At 31.6% G+C, this 17,974-nt stretch overlaps 1 protein-coding gene across 1 annotated transcript in view; it reads right to left on the bottom strand.

Moving 5' to 3' along the window:
• Positions 1-1,626: 1,626 nt before the first annotated feature.
• Positions 1,627-17,974, bottom strand: part of LOC113392541 (uncharacterized) — a 30,013-nt gene continuing 13,665 nt past the window's right edge. The window contains exons 3-12 of the mRNA XM_026629030.2: positions 13,531-13,677; positions 13,045-13,233; positions 11,321-11,471; positions 10,987-11,118; positions 10,194-10,361; positions 7,000-7,189; positions 6,037-6,188; positions 4,850-4,965; positions 4,601-4,759; positions 1,627-4,505 (exon numbers count right to left, since the gene is read on the bottom strand). Of these exons, the coding sequence (XP_026484815.2) occupies positions 1,999-4,505; positions 4,601-4,759; positions 4,850-4,965; positions 6,037-6,188; positions 7,000-7,189; positions 10,194-10,361; positions 10,987-11,118; positions 11,321-11,471; positions 13,045-13,233; positions 13,531-13,677 (3,911 nt within the window). The 3' untranslated portion in view covers positions 1,627-1,998. The remainder of the gene's footprint in view (positions 4,506-4,600; positions 4,760-4,849; positions 4,966-6,036; positions 6,189-6,999; positions 7,190-10,193; positions 10,362-10,986; positions 11,119-11,320; positions 11,472-13,044; positions 13,234-13,530; positions 13,678-17,974) is intronic.

Here is a 17,974-nt window from a genome sequence, read left to right as displayed (position 1 = left end):
CACTGCTGGGCTAAGGCTTCCTCTTCCTTCGAGGAGAAGGTTTGGAGCATATTCCACCAAACTAGACACAAATTAGACACATGCAGGTTTCCTCATGATGTTTTCCTTCACCGCCGAGCACGAGATGAATTATAAACACAAATTAAGCACATGAAAATTCAGTGGGTTTGAACCCGCAATCATCGGTTAAGATTCACGCGTTCTTACCACTGGGTCATCTCAGCTCTCATACCAAATTTAATTAAAATATGTTCTTGATTCTTCAATATAGTTTAAAACAGACGTTAAAATGTAACAGTTTACGAATGTTATGTACTCGTCTATGATAATGATAATGATGATTTCGTTCTGACCGATTTTGACTATGGTGGTAAATCTCAAGGGAGACTAGATACTACGCAGGACATATTATAGTGCACAAGTGTGTGCACAAACACAGGTGCACTATCTATTCCTTCACTCTCATAATCCGATTAGAAAGAAAATCATACACGATTGGAAAGAGTTCAGGCGCAGGACTAACGGTTTTACGTGTTTTCTGAGGCACAGGAAGCACGTAAAATCACACAAGGTACCACCTTAACCACCTTAAGTCTGGAACTCTAAATGTATGCAACTCTCCCAACTTCCACTTCAAGGTTATTACTGAGAATTCTTAGTAAAACCCAGTAACTTTTTACCGGCTCAATGGTGTTTGAAGCCAGGATCTCGGGTTCCGCAGTTTATATCAAGCCTATATCTAGCCACTAGAACAATGAGGCGATCATATGGCAGTTATGTATGTTCTCTCTATCAGCTGAAAGACATTGCTAACAGAAATAAGCTTACCTTTGTGACATTTTTCTTTTCATGTTAAATGTTCGAAAACAATAAAAAAAAGTATCCCAACTCCAGTACGCATTAGCTCAGTGTAGTGTCGTAACCGTTTAAAATAAAATTCATGATGTATATGGTTTGAGGTTTCGCTTATATTATAATATTAGGAATCAGAAATAGAGGAGAAGTTCGAGAAAATTTTCGATTAATATTTATCAGTAAGCAACAACTAATATAAATCCCTTTGTAAATTATATCCACTTAAATGTACATTGGCTTATGCTTCAATGGCCAAACATATTCCAGAAAATAGACGATAAAACAAAAACTAAAAAAATTACTAATCATTTAAAACCAGAAAAATAATAATACTTAAATCATTTCAAATATTTCTTTTATACTTTTGTATGAATATTTTCCCCATAAGCATTTATAGCTAGTAATTCGCTTATAATTCACACCATAGCCATAAAGAAGCTTGGCAAGTCGCATCGCATCAAAGAATTTAAGATAATAGGGATGTTAAGAAAGACCGTTTAAGTCAAGTTCAGCTAAATGCTCTTGTTGAATTACTCGAATGTAACTTTTGGTTAATTTAATTGTTCCATTTATCTCGAAGTGTTCTTTTTGATCTACAAACTTCCATTCAGTGTTTCAAAGCCCGAGATATGGTTGATCCCTTCAATAAAATCCTCTTAAAGCCGTGACAAGCGAAATTCTGCAGTAGATAAACGTTTCCAAATATACGATGGAATATATTTAAGAGAAGAACCTTTTATTCGTGAATATGTAAAATAAAACACATGCATATATTTCATCAGTATTATTTTCTAAATGCATTAAATAACTAAGAGTTCTTTCGTTACAAATTGGTCAAATTTTTAAATATTATTCATTCCTTCATCACGTTGCATTTATATTTAAGGCTTATTGATTTAAATAAAAGCAACCTCTTATGACTAATGCTAAATTAATTTTAAAGCTTTATTGAATAGCATCATCTACTTGTATCTGATACATATTTCGATTTAACAAACAATACACAAATAAAAAAAATAAGTTTAATATTCCTTACTAAATGCATTATGTTAAAATTTATTCTTTGCATTAATAATTAATTATAATCTAAATTACATTTACATGTAAATCTCATCTAATAATTAATTCTCAATCTAAACAATATTACTTCAATTGAACTTTACGTACAGTTCCTGTACTGGTCTCCGTATCATTGGATGAACCAGAATTTGAATGTTCTAATTTGCTAGAATCAGATTTACTTTTAAAGCTACTACCGCTACTGCCTTTTGTAGCTCTATTTAAAATCGACGGAGGCTTTATTGTTTTTCTTGGTTTCACTTTCACTGCTTTTTCTGGAGGACTGTTTATACTTTCACTTCTGTTCTTTAACTTGTTCAAACTGAAATTGGCCTTTATTTGTGCTGTTTGTTCCAAGCTGCTTACATCAGGTAAAAGTAAATCTGAAATGCATACATAGTTTTCTTTACTTTTTGGATCGATATGTACTGTGTTTATTTTAACTGGTACAATTTCCACTTTCTTTTCAAATATTGTTTCAGGGCCTTTTGAATCTAAAACATCCATATCTGTTGGTGATTCCACTCCACCAACTAATTCCTGAATTAATCTATCTTCAGCGAGATTATCAAGGAATTCATCATCGACTTCATCATTTATATCATCATCAGAATATAATGAAGAAAAAGAAGTAACAGATCCCGAAGCGTGAGAATGGAAATCATCAGGTAACCTAACCCTTGGTCCGTTTGAAGGAATTTCAATTTGACTAGGTGAAGGTTTGATGAAAATTGTTGGTTCTGGAGTACACGGTGTATCACTAGATGCAATAATCACCTTAGGATATTCTCGGTGACTACCAGATTTATCACTCCTACTAACAGACTCAATAGATTTATTGTATGACTTTTTATCAGTTACAGGGGACAAATTATCTATATTCTCGTAATTTCTATTTGAAATATCAGATTCAGAAATCTTTTTCATGTTTGAAACGTCAAAAGAAGAAAGTTGCTTGGAATTTTTGTATGCGAGACGTCGTTCCAAAGTTGTTGTTCGCGGTGGAGGTTGTGGTGGAACTTTTGATCTATCTTGTTGATTATCAATACTACCACCTCCAACGTACCCACGAAACGTTTGAAAAGCGGTTGGTTGTAGAGACAATCTTTTATGTGCATTTGGCAAATCTGGAAGCACTTTTGGGTAATTTCTCCTTTTAATAGTCATTAAAGCCTCTTCCGCGGAAAGTGGCTCAGCTTTCATTTTGTCGTCTCTCGAAGTTACATTAACTTCATTTCGGAAAGTAACTGGAGGAAGTATTTCAATAATTTCCGCTTCGCGTCGTAATTTTTCTTTTAAAACCTCATAGTTAACATCTGTCACTGGGTCAGAAGTAGAATGCTTATGTGATATTTTAATTGCGTTATTTTGATTCAGGGCCAATATTACCTCATTAGTGTAAGTTTTAGTAACTTCATTTTTACCTACGGCGATATTAATACTTTCAGATATAATTGCACCATCAGTTTTTGACCTCTGTAATTTATTTTCCGTACTAGAATGTTTTGATTCATCAAAAGATTTCGAAAGTTCTATTGGTTCTTGATTTAAAATAGAATTAGTTCGAGCTGCAGGTGTAGCATCGATAGCAACGGAAACCTTTCTAGACTTAATACTGTCCGTTCCTTTGCTTCTAAGAGAATCACTTGATTTATTTGTTCGTTTACCTAAAGTTGATTGCTTATTACTAATTAGAGATGAATGTGAATCTAAAGCCGATGTTGACGTTGTTTTTTCTGATGTTTTGTTTTTTCCACTATAGTTTTTTCCCAAAAGATTGTTCGGACTTAATGATTCATTGATTTTTAAAGTTGCTTTTGTTATTTTTCTCGAATCAGAAAGTAATTCTTCAGACCTTGTGTAAGGCTTAGTATTTATAAATGACTTGTCATTTAATTCAGAGTTAGATTTTCTCAGTATACTTGGGGAACATCTATGCATAACTCCATTTGCAATCCAGTCCCTAACTTTAGTGTGAGCATCGAGAGTACTAGTAGATAAATGCCTTCGTAGCTGAAAACGTTCTCTAAAACCACCAGAATCGTCAGATTTTGGAGTTTTACAAACTTCTTTCTTTTTCACTTTCTTGCTATTGCTTCTAATTTTGGTTATACTCATCGATTTGATCACACTGCAGCCATTTTTAAAGGTTTGTAATGCACTTTTATCGTCCTTTGAACTTTTTTGCCCTATGACATCCACTTCACCGACTTCAGCGCGAGGTTGATTAGAAACTTCGAATGATCTTTCTCTAATTTGTGATTTTCGCTTTTTATAATAAAATACACCGCATATACCAACATTGATAGCCAGAAATAATATTCCAAGGGAAACAACAAGAGTGATCGTAGCGCTGGATGTTTTAACAGGTATTTCGGTTATTGGTTTTACAGTAGTGTGTACAGTTTTTTCCATTAAGCCGGACGGTATGGGTCGTGATGGCGTTTTTATTAATTGTATTTCTCGGTATATCGATTCAGTATCCGGTTTTGATACAGGTGGTGAATATGGCCGTAATTTACCATAAGCTGTTGGAGAACTGTAGTGAGGTGGGTTATATACTTGAGGAGTCCAAATTTTTCGAATGGGATCTGCAAATTAATTTAAAAATATTGATAGAAAATGAAGTACGCGTTTCCTGTGAAGTGGTTCACATAAAATATTTATGAAATGAGACAAATTTTACCTGTTATTCTATGGCTAGGTTTTGGTCTGTGTGTTGATGGTGTAGGAGTAAACTCGAAAAGAGGATCAACAATGAACCTCTTCATTTTATTTGGTAACGTTTCAATCCAAAAGCTCGTATAGTTAGATCTATACAAACTATTTATAGAGGGCGGCAAGTCTGAAAATATCAAACACACAAACAATGCTTATTATATATTTTTTGAATATTTAATAATAATTTATTTTGAACAAATAAATAAAAAAATACCTATTCTTAAATACGGTTGATGAGCAATATTGTACTCCGGCCATTCCACGTTGTATTGGTTCCACAGCTTCTTATCGAGTGTGAAATATTCGCTCACACTTTGTGTATTTGGTGATCTGAAATATCGATGGATGAAATATTAATAAACATGAGTTTGAATAAGCAATCTTCAATTAAGATTCTAATTTTGAAATCACTCGAATGTAAACAACATATAACTAGTAATTTAAATAAAAGCTATTGCTTTTTCATGGAATAAAGGACGGAGATAATAAAAATAGATGTTATTTTCAATTACATTTATTTTATCTTAAAATTGCTAAGGAAAGATCGTATTTATGTGATAAAACTGCCGTCTCATTTATTCCTAAATATAATTAATTTAAAGGAAATCAGAATTATATTTAATTAAATTTCCTCTAGAATTCACATTTAATGTCCAGCAATTTGTTCAAGATAATATAATCTACTTTCAATGTGATGTTGATGCGAGCCAAAATTTGTAGGAAATGGGTTCATTATTAGCAATATTACTATTTTATGTAGTAAATTCGTTTTATACTTCTCTCCTAGAATTTAAATCTGCTGCTTAAAATTTATTGGATTAACTATTTTTACTATATAAAAATATTCAACGTATTTATTAATAAAGTACATGGATTACAATACTTTTCTTGGTAGTAGGGCTTTCTGCAAGTCCGGTTCTGGTAGGTATGACCAAATCACATGTTCTAACAGCAACACTTAGTATTGTTGGATTTCTGTTTGAAAGGTGACTAAGCCAATGTTATAACATGCATAAGGGATATAATATTTTAGTTCCCAAGGTTTGTGGTGTATTGGCAATATATGGAATGGCAAATATTCCTGCTTGCACCAAAGTCTATGGGCGGTGTTAACTATTAACCATCATATTTTGTCCGTCCATATACCTATTACTTAAAAAAAAAAATGTCCTTCTGATCGATTTCGGTCAGAGCACCCATCCTTGAGAGTTCAGACACAGGACCAAGGGTTTACATTTCAAGCCAAGGAAGTGTAAACTATCCTAGCTTCTAAATTTCACGCTGTCGCTGAATATTCCTTGACAAATAACTTCCCGAGATTTGAACCTATGAGTTCGTAGTTTGCAATCTTATAAGCTCTAAGGCAAATAGTTGTTTATAGCACTGTAGAGTATAACCTACCCATTTTTCACAAAATTTGTCCATAGTCTCATTATCACCTCGCTGAGAAGTTTCTCCTGTTGAGTGTATTCAGAATGAAAATGTGTATTGGCACCGCCTAGAGGAATACCCAGAACGTATGGGATTTCTTCTCCATGAACACTTTTGTTTAGCTGTAATGATTTACGAAAAATTATAAAATCTAAAAAACCCTCAATAGTTACAACGTAATAAATTAATAAGAATATTTCATTTCATGAATAAGCAAAGTTTAAAATATGTGCGGAATTTAATATAATAAAATTCCGCACATATTTTAAATATAATAATTAAAATAGTTGTGACGATTGCGACTAAAACGAATTTCATGTCTCTTGTAATTACATTGGTTCAAGTATGCTTCAAAACTATAGTCGAAGTATTGATGTTTAGCGATAGAATAACTGATAGCCCAGCATCCACTTTAATTTAGCCTTCTTACCTAAAATAAAGAATACATACTTTCCTACGTACTCGTACGATTACGTTACGTATATGTTTTGTGGTGCTGTGTCGTTTAATTTCGTCTTCGACGAAAAGTACTTGAAAGTCAGTCCCATTTTGCTTCAGATTTTTTGGGATGAAGCATTGTATGTAAAATTTAGTTTTATTTTTATTGAAATTGATAAAATTCTTTAAGCTTAAATATATCACGTAAAATTAAATCTATGATGTAAAATTAATGGTCTACAACTTGAAATATTGGACCTGATTAATCATTCAGCCAAAGCCGTTTTTGAAACGTAACCAGAGACCAATTGGCTTTAAAAGCGACATATATTTAACATTTCTTAACTTATTATAATAAATTGATGAAATATAGATGTATTTATAGGGCGAGACTCTTAAAAAATGCTGTTTTCTTTTTTCGAAGGTCAAATTAATCATGATAGAAAGAGAAAAATATGTATTTATAGATAAGGCCGACAATGTATTATATCTTACCGGTGCGTAATCCGTGCTAACAGAATTGTGGCCAAAGACGTAAAAATAAGATTGTCTATTGGCTTTCGATTGGTAGTTAGCGAAACTGATCATAGGTGCCAAGGTCCGAGCATCACTGAATAGATTTAGAATTACATCACGGTTTGTCTCAACACTCCAACGTTGAGGATCCAATTTTGATGGAGAGTATCTGAAAAAAATTAAATAGATTAACTTGACCAAATTTTCCTTTTTTTTTTAAATATGTAAATAAAACATTATTGTGTAACCTTTTTAAAATATATTATTATCAATGCAGTCCTGACACCTACAGTCGTAAACCTTGTACCAGAAGTAATTAAAAAATGTCCTAAATTAATGTGTGACTGTGTCAAATATTAATTGACAGTTAATTTACAGCTCAGCTAAGTCCTTCAGAGGAAACGCTTGGAGACAATTAACCTATACTGCTTTATTGCAATTTATTGGCTACGCATGCTATAATATCATCTGACAAATACGATTTTGGATTTAATGTATTTACAATTTTAATAGATTACAAGTAATTTCAAATCATTGCAACGAAGGCCGGACATTAGCTAGTAAAAATATTTGAAAAATGGTTGCTGATCTCCATATAGAACGAATAAAAGTACTTATTTGGGTCCATATCATTTAAATTCATGGGGTCGTAACATTCAGTATCACATAATATTGACCTATATAACAGTTTTATGAGAGGGAACGTGCTAGAGTCTTAGATACGACCATCATATTTAGTAGTTTGTAGTTTTTACTTAGTAACATGTAAATTCCGGCAGCTGAAATAAAGCTATCTTTCCTTATAAGGTGAAGGTTTGTAGCGTTGTTTATTTGCAACGATTATAGGTGAAAACTCATATAAAATTTTCATTTGCAAGCAGGAAACATTTATTATGGACATGAAATTTGAGCGATACTAGTCCTAGTTTTAAACTGTATTAGAAATACTCCTCCCGATGGTAAGTAGTTACCATTGCCAAAGACAAAGGCACGACAAGCAATTCTAGCAATCTACATCTTCTATGCACTAACAACCTTAGGAACTAAGGTGGTATGTAGTGATATTGGCTCACTCATCCTTCAAACAGGGTGGCAAAAAGTTAAAGCATTGCTGTGTTGCAGTGGAATATGTGATAGGTGTAATATGGCTTGCGCAAAGCCCTACCACCAATAGCATAGGTCATTGACATCATTGGTGTTATAATGTTTTGGCAAATTGTCATATCAATACATCATTAAAATAATTGGCTAAGAATTTAATTTAAATCTAAACATTATTTAAAATATGGACAACTTATAAGTTTTCGTTCATAAAACTTGCAGTTTTATTATTTAAGGATAGAGCAAATATGTTTTTAAACTGGTTTTTTTTTTAATATAACTGCATTTTCTGTGATAACTCTTCAAGTATATTTAATTTCCATATCAAAATATAGGCAAAAGTATCGATTATTCTTTTCTCTCGTGGTGAAGTCGTTTTGTCGTTTACCATTTCGTCAACATATTAATGAAATTTAGATATTCGGTTAATTAATGGTTAAGGTTATTGTAACTCTTAAAATATTATGTTAATCTTAAGCGGGATTCAATAAAAAATTAAAATTATAAATACGGAATAATCTATAATAATATTTCAGCATATGCAAAAGTAACTTTTTCTTTAAAGGATTTACGGCTAAATTACTGAACCAATTTTCATTAAATTTTCTAGAAAGCAAGCTTGAACATCAAGGACTGAAAAAAGAATATTTTTTTTCACCCTCCAAAATTACAAAGTTGAAGATGTATTCGGAGGCCCAGGGGGATATCAACCTGTGGGCATTTCTGGATGCGCTGAATGCCTTCAACAGTCTTCCCTTCGAATCGAAACGTCCGGGGGGATAACGATCAGAGAGACATTACGATACCATGGGTTGCCGATCTATCTCAGGAGGCTTTTGAGACATAACCTGGACCGGAAGGTCCTCCAGGCCCTACTAGACTAGGTCGGTTCTTGTCCAAATACTGTGGAACATCCAGTACGTTTGGCTTCTTCGAGAGTCCACGTCCTTCCCGGGATGGGGGTGTTATGATAAGCAGATACCCTCATTACGGTAACGAGATGTAGCTTCCGAAGGCTACATTTCGGAGCTCATAAATGCCACTTCCACCCTGGGTCACCTCTATCCATCATGGGAAGGCCGCTTTTTCTTATACAGAGACCGTAGAGAGACACAATGATCAGAGCGATGTGAAGCTACCGTACGGCGTCATGAACGTGCCAATACTTTTCGCGAGCAAAATTTTATTAAGCAAATATTGTTATTAATCTAAAACAATAATGATTCTAATTACTGACATTGTCAAAATTGGCAAACTTAATAAACCAAGATAGCTTATCTTTAACAAGCTTAAACCTTCGACAACTAGTCTTAGATATATTTATTGCAAATATTGTAGACTAAGGTAAGGTTCCTGTGTACTTAAGCTCTCACACCAGCAAGGCACATTGATACAGTGCAACAGGTTTCGTGTGATTAATATTCAACTTTATATACTGTATATTACGGTGCAAAATTGCGAAACGGATTATCTTTCTCTTAACGCCCTGACAAATTTAAGTCATACGTCAGTGGAGATTGCTCTCGTAGGTATTTTCGCTGTCGTGCCTTGAAAGCACATTAAGCCGTCAGATCTTGTTGTATGATACAAGCGAATGGTGGCTAGCGTTCGTTTTAAGCGCGTTAAAAGAAATTACTTAAATACTCAAAAACTATTAAAAGAACATTTATTTTTGAAAGCTTGATTAAAACACTTTCCTAAGATATTAAGTTATAGTGTTGTTGGATTGCATTGGGTTTAAGATCTCTTATATATCTTCTGATTTTTTTTTGACTTATAATACCGTTAATAACTAAAATACAAATTAAAAAAATGTAAATCAATAGACATCTGATTTTATCGAGTCATCGTGCGCTTCGCATTGTTATCTACCAAACTTAGGCCTTAACTAATAACGTTTATATATACAATACTTTTTAAAAGTCAAAAGGTCAACATTATGATACAAGTTCACACTTTGGTGCGGCCAAATTAGCATAGTACATCGTCTTTATAATACAATTGCAAAATTCTTAATTTAATAAATTATAATAGTAGGTACTAAAATAAAATCAATTTCCTAAAAAACATACTGTTTTAAAACCTCCTTCAGAGTTACATCTTCCGCTCCTTCAAAAACTATTTTGGCAAACTTTGTAATGAATTCATCTCTTTGATTCTCCAAAATACCATGATCGAGCTCTATCACACCAAAATCATGATAGCTCTCAAGTTCCGTGACGCCACTTAACAGTTGGTATCTGGAAAATAATATAAAATCATTGATACACTATAAATCTTAGGTATCGTGTCCGCTCACTGCTTGTGATAAGTTACTCTTAATACTAATGAAACTATTTAGTTAATTAGCACTTGCCAAATAGGAGTACAACAAACTGATGGTAGTCAAACTTTCAGTATCATAGTATAAAACAAAGTCGCTTACCGCTATATTTCCCTGTGTATGCTTAGATGTTTAAAATTTCACAGTGGATTTTGATGCGGTTTTTTTTTAAATAGATAGATTGATTCAAGAGGAAGGTTTATATATATAATACATGCACAATATAGTAGTAAATAAAGACATTTTTTGCGCTTACATTGTAAACACTGGCTGAACCCTACAAGATGAATCAAAATAATGTACTACAGTAAAATACATTGTGCATTTAATAAAGATCAATATAGCCCTTTACAGCATGTAATTGTAATGAATATTTTCGAAGATATTACAGATTTAAAACGAAGGGACATACCGGTAGTATATATTAGTATCAACATTGCACCCATGCGAAACCGGATTGGGTCGCTAGTTTTGTATAAATCTAAAATATTCCAAACTGTTCTGGCATAACAGTTGCCGAGTGAGAGTCATAAATAACTTACTTGCTCAGTAGATTTGGAAACGCTTCCATTGTTTTTGATGGTTCACTTGGAATAAATGAACCGGCTACCACTGGCCCTAACGCTGTTTCGAATTCGCGAGCTAGTATTTGTACTTTCTTTATTTCTGATAGTCTGTGAACAAAAAATGGTAATTATTGACTTAACAAATCAATTATTATCTCTTAATGAAGTTTATACAAAAAAAATGCAATAATTTTAATAAAAAATCCAGCAAGACTTCGTTATTGGTTAAAAGAACATTCTTCATAAAATAGTCCAATTTTTTTGTTTTCGAATTATTGTAAAGGAAATATTAGAATTGTAGAGGACTTACGGTTTGTTTTGTAAACATGCCATCATATTCTTGGAATTTAAATTACAACCCAAACTCTGAGCGACTTGCAATGTGTACTGAGTGGGATCCTTTGTCATCGCTGAATCAGATAACGCAGATCCTGACATAAGTATCGCTCGATGGAATAATCCTGTAACAAACATTTTGTAAAGGTACATTAACGTAGCTATTGACAAATTAGCCACAGTAATTTTGGATGCTTTGTTAAATGAATAAATATAACTTAAATAAATTTACTTTGTGTGAGGGCTATTTGCTAGACTATCAGCGTAAGTAAGGTAGCCACACGATAGTATGTGTTTATTAATTTCCGGAAAATCCACAAATCCACCACAAAAATAAGAAATCTACATCCTTCAGTTGTCCTCTTTTAGCAAATCAATAAAACTTACTAGAATTACAGGTCTGGATTACTGGTTTGATTCACACTAAGTTATCTATTCTAATTACCTATAATAATAACTTCCTGTGCTAATGCATAAACACATAATGTATTATTTTATATTCTATTGTATTCCTACTACGATTATATACTTCAAACACAACCTACAATTTTAAGATGCATTTTGTAATATTTCATATTTAATTATTAATTAAGTTTTTTAAATGAAATTTCATTTGTATTCTTGTGTTAACCAGAATAAACCGAAATTTTACTAAGTTAAATGGTATCTTTTGGCTAATGGAGTAATAACATTTTTGTTAAAGAGAAACTTAATCTAATCAAACAAAACAATCTTCATTAAAACATCTCACAAAACTTAGACGAACAGATTGTTAACAATGACCAACAATGAACTGGCTCACTTTGTGGACGACACAAAATCCTACCCAGATTAATTATTCTCATTTCAATGGGTCAGATGTTTTGCTCAATTTCCCGTTTTTGTTAATGAAGCATCATTACTCAAAACATTGTTTTCGTTCGTTAGCAGTTTTCTTTATGATGAAAGAAAATATTAAAATGATTCAGAGAATCGCAGAACGGCTTCTATGACTTTAATTAGGGACGAAATTTTTAAACCTACGAAAAGAACAAAACTGGACCTGCTAATGGAAATGGTGGAAGAAGTACATTATTTAATGAGATTTTTTTTTGTCCTCAGAAAAAAATATATTTTCGTATTTTATCATTCTTGTTCAGTAACGTTACATTTTTTGGTGCCTACGAAATTTGCAAGATAGGAATTAACAATGGAAATGTAGAAGCCAATTGATTTAAGTTGAGATATTTTATCAGACATTTACCTAGGTACAAACTAGAACAATGCTACATAAACATTTTCAATCACACCTTCTGAATACGTACCTTCCTTTCCCGTTACGAGCAATAATTGTACCATTCTCCATTCCAAGTCTCTTATATATGAGAATACGTATGGAATATTTTAATTCACAGGAGAATTTATAAATTATTGGTGTATATGTAGATGGAAAGATATGTTATCTGGTAGTATGCATGTCATATAATATATATTATTTACAATATTAGTTGATTGCTGTTCTACTTATTTACTTTCTAGATCTTCTCAGTAAATTCTATATTCCGTATCGGTCGTAGCTTTATAATCAATCTAACTCCAAAATCACGATGTAAAATTACTCATAAAAGCATACTTGAATCGGAAATATTTTTATTTTGTTTGCTCTTCTATTCTACAATTTCAAGTCGTGTAATAAGATTCTAAAGTAAAATGTCTTACCGTTTGATATAGGAGATAGCATAAGAAAGTTTACACACGCGGCTCCCGTTCCATGTCCCATCAGAGTCACAGAATTTGGGTCACCGTTTAAATCTTCTATGTTATCTTTTATCCATTGTAACGCTGCTAGTTGGTCTAGAAGGCCGTTGTTGCCGTAGACATGCTCAGTGATACTCGGCTTCATGAAACCTATAAATTTATTCAAATGTAATTTGACAAAATTTGAGACTTGTTTGAAACAAGGTAACGGCTGAAATGTGTAGTATGTGAAAGTCGCAGGCTTACTTCTGACCCTGTTTATATAAACTCGATCACGACTTTTCTAGATATCTCCATAGACAAAATTATTAGACTACTGAAATATTTAGCTAACAGTGTACTATAAAGTAATGCCTTGATATATTAAAAAGTTGCAGACACAATTCATGATTTTAAAAGCTTGTTTATAATATAAGTTATGAGTATAAAATAACATGAACAACTTACCTAAGATTCCCAATCTAAAATTAACGGTGATGACCATGACGTTGCCATAGGAAGACAAAATCCTGCCATCGTATGAGTTGCCTGAGCTCCACTCAAACGAGTCACCGTGTATGAACACCAGTACTGGAAATTTCTTGGACTTATGTTCTAGAAAACAAACATGAAGAAGGTAATTAAAAGTGGAAATAGCGGTGTCTGTTAAAGTAATTAATTTATTATATCGATTATATGATACGTTTTTAAGTCGAGGCTATAATTTAAATAAAACCATAAAGATCTAAATGATTTAAATACGGCTATTTAGCTAATGCTCAAATCATGTTCACAATTCTGATTTTCTGAGCGAAAAATTAAGCCTGTGTTATCTATCTAAGTGTGGGCAATAAGAGGGGTTTTTTTATATTTTAAAACAAGTTGCTACGAGTAGTTCTGCGTAAAGTGTTCCTGCACCTTTATTGTATTAAAATAGACAGATAATTATATATATTAGTTCGTGTATTACGTTACGTAACATTTGTTATTGCTTGTTTTTGAACATATCAAGTAATTTTTAGTTTAAGTGTGTAAAGTGAAATATCACTTCTAAGCATTTGTCGAATATAATTTCTGCCTGTAAAAACAATTCGTTTATTCGTTTAACTGATAAAGTAAAGTACGATTATCTGATACGATGAGCTTTCGACGTTAACGCGACTTTCTTATTCTATCGATATCAAACTTTTCCATCAGATCAAAATGGCTTCTACTTTAAAGGTCAAGGACTAATATAAAGTATTTGCGGAATGTATATTTTATGAGTTAGGTAGACCAAATTATGTCGATTTGGAGGTTTAAGTACCACTTTCAAAGCTTGTCCTGAAACTACGCCAAAACTTGTTAAGTTATTCCTAAATGTTTTAGCTAATCTAAATAATATATTATGATCAGTTGTAAAATGTGCTTCAAAATATAATAGGATTATTTATAAGTACAACAAGTAAGGGTGGATTTCCCTTTAGAGTAATTGGGCCGGGCGTAGCTACTCCTAAAACTTGGTTAAAGGGCAATTTATTTAGTAGTTACACAATTTTTAGGACACACAAATAAGTCATCGTTTAAAACTCTAAAACGTGTTCAATGCACATCTCAAAAAGAAACCTATTTTATTTCTTCACAATATTAAATGTATAGGAAGAAGAGGACCACATCAAGCATAAGCCTAGGGCACCCAAGGTATGAAATCTGTTCCAGGCGATGATACTATGACTTGTATTGTAAAGAAGAAAATATTTTGCTGTAGCGTAATCTTTCGAATTGTGACAAACTTGAACAAAAACAATATTTTTTTATTTACGAATAATATAATGAAACCTCACAGTTACGCCATCTGTGTTCGATTTAACGAATTAAAATTTACAAGAATTGTTCTAAACCATTTGTTATTTAAAAATGTGTATTTATGTCATTAAAATTATACTTTGATATTATTTGAAATAACATTAATTTAATTTATTTGTTAATGTCAGACCAACGCCATCTTTGTTATGTCGGTAGAACTACGTATAGCGCTCAAAATATAGAACTAGAATGCAGTATGATCTAAGTATTTCTTTGTTACTTTTATAGATGGCGTTATAAAATAATAATATATTTTATTATTATTAAATAAAATAAATACAGGAATAATTTTTAATTACGACTACGATAAAACAATTATCATTTGTCATTTATTTTAACTATATTCCCTTGCTCTTAGTTTAAATATAATAAAACCTCTTACAAAATGTACAAATTATGTGCTTAGCTTAAATTATTTTAAAATTGTAATCTTAAAATTCAAACTTTGACTACAATTTAAAATCGCTGTTTCAATACCTGTACTTCTAGTGTTTTTTGGCAAAAATTAAATCAACGTTAAATAAATGAGTAATTTACTAAAATTTGTACTTACTAATGTAATTATAATTATTTTCGATCAGTTTGCTAGTATCTAAGTCAATTGTATCAAATACAATCAAAGTATACATTTTAGAAAAATAATAGTTGTAGAAGTGCTTGGTCGATTGTTGTCGGTAATTTCAATTAAATCTCGTAGGTACAACTATGATCCTAATGTATTTATAAGAGCCTAGTTGAATAAAAGATTTTTGGTATTTAATTCAACAAAAAATCTCTCAAATAATCTCAATCTTTAACCTAAAGACAGCATTTGGTATATTAACAAAGTTTGAGGACTACTTATAGTAGCTTGAATTATATACAATAGAATGATGTATGACCACTGTCCATAAAAATTTACATTGTTTACTAAAAATCATACATATAGTTTAAACGGTAGCCATTAAAGATAAAATCAAAGACGTTAGAGTCTACATAAGATAAAATATACTTAGTACCAAGTCTTGTTAGTTTAGTCAATACGTTACATAAAGACAATACAACCTTCATCTGTACCATTATATCCTGAAAATATTTTAGAGTTGTCAATTATGAGTGCATTTAAATTTAAATAAGGCATAATATTACTTAATAGAAAATTATACAGATAATAAAAACGTCATCCAACAAGCACAGTCCTATGTAAAACATGAAACTTGATGATTATTGACAGATTTATTTTATATTTTTATATGTTTCCTATATAAAAATGAGTATAGTAAAAGTAAATAAAACAAAGAGCTGGAACCGAAGTATATAGTACTAGCTACCCATTCCGACTTCACGTGGGTATAATTAGGGTATGTATACAATTCTTAAATTAAAAAAAAAATATATAAAAAAAATCAGCTTACAACAAAATATAGTTTCGATAGTTTAAAATATTTCGGTTAGATCAGGTTAGAGTTTATAATTTAAATGAAATTCACTTCGGTTTATATGATGATAAAAATAATACGTTTATTTGTAAGCAGTATGTTACTGTTCACAAGCTTTCGATAGTGTACATCTTGCGGAATAAGTATATTATAATCGAACGGCATAACATATAACATATATATACATAACGGTCATAATTTTACAGTAGTATATTTAATTCTAGATAAAATGACGATTTCAAAGTACTAATAAAATCGTATATTTTATTTTATTACTGATCAAATTTTTATTCTATCGCTGTATTATTTTGGCGATAGTTCGCTGGTGAAATTTTATTTAATGATTTGTCTTAACATTAAAATCAATATGTACACGTCGCAATAGTATTTCGAAATGGAATTATAGCTATGTTCTAGTAGTAATAGTAGTTCATGTATGTATGGATACCTGCCAAAGATGTCACAACGTGTGATACATTGACCTTACACGTATTGTGTGATGAATGCATACTATTTTCTTTATATTTTATCTTTGCGCACAAACATATCCCTATATAAACATACACAATCTACTTCTATTTGCGGTGAAATGATCATTTTTCAATTTCCGAAGGAGAGAGAGCGAGAGGGTGCTATTCCGTAAGATGAAACTCGAAACTCGACATGTGACATTGATTACAATGATTATAAAATTGTAGAGAACACGTATCAAAATGGCGTATCACGTTAAGTTGGTTGTCTATATTTCACGAGTGAGATAAAATCTTATGAAATCGCACTGCAGAGTCGTATTAACGAATTTTAAACAATACTCTAACCTTATTGGTCGTATATTGCGTCATCAACTGCTATTGACCAATGAAATTAACTAATTTGAAGTTGTAAACTTGGACGTAAGTATAGTTGATTAATTTGTCTGTGTAATGATATAAACTACATATTATTTGTAAACTGAGACTTTCTTTGACAATATAGTTTTTTTTTAATATACAAGTATGGCACAAGTCCTATACGTTTTTGCCGTTGATTTAGGAATCAATATCAAAATCAAAATTGCCATGTATATGATACCCAATATATATAAGTTTAATTTAAACTTTACAGCTGAAGCCGTTTGAGAAACAACTGATTCAATAAATTTTCTTCTCCTTATATAGTTTGGCAAATAATGATAATATGTTAAACTACCGTCTTAAGTTTAAGTACATTAACGATTTCCTAAAAAATAATCTAAATTTGAATTTCGGTAAAAGACTTTGAAAATAGAATACCGTCACCCTTAGCATACGATTCGTGACGATTTACAAAATTTATTTCGTCTCGACCATTCGTTTTATATTTCCATATATTCAAGAAGTCTTTAAAATTTACATAATAAAACAATATAAAATACACTTTACTTTAAGGCGATAAAGTTTTATCTAGCAATTTAGCCGAATGCGCTAAAAATGTTTGCATTGCTAAGCTTAAGTGGAAATATCTGCAAATAATGTCAGTAGCACTTTTTGTAAGCGTCTGCTCTCGTACTTGACTTGATGCAGTTGGTACTTATGTATTTGATAATTTGGTCGTTTTATCTAAAAGGCACTTACAAGGTTATAATATGACGTGACATATACATCTCCAAAACTAAACCTAGCTAAGGCTCA

This window comes from Vanessa tameamea, chromosome 5 (genome assembly GCF_037043105.1).
Source record: "Vanessa tameamea isolate UH-Manoa-2023 chromosome 5, ilVanTame1 primary haplotype, whole genome shotgun sequence".
In the NCBI taxonomy this organism is placed as follows: domain Eukaryota; kingdom Metazoa; phylum Arthropoda; class Insecta; order Lepidoptera; family Nymphalidae; genus Vanessa; species Vanessa tameamea.
This window is presented reverse-complemented; position numbering and strand designations above follow the sequence as displayed.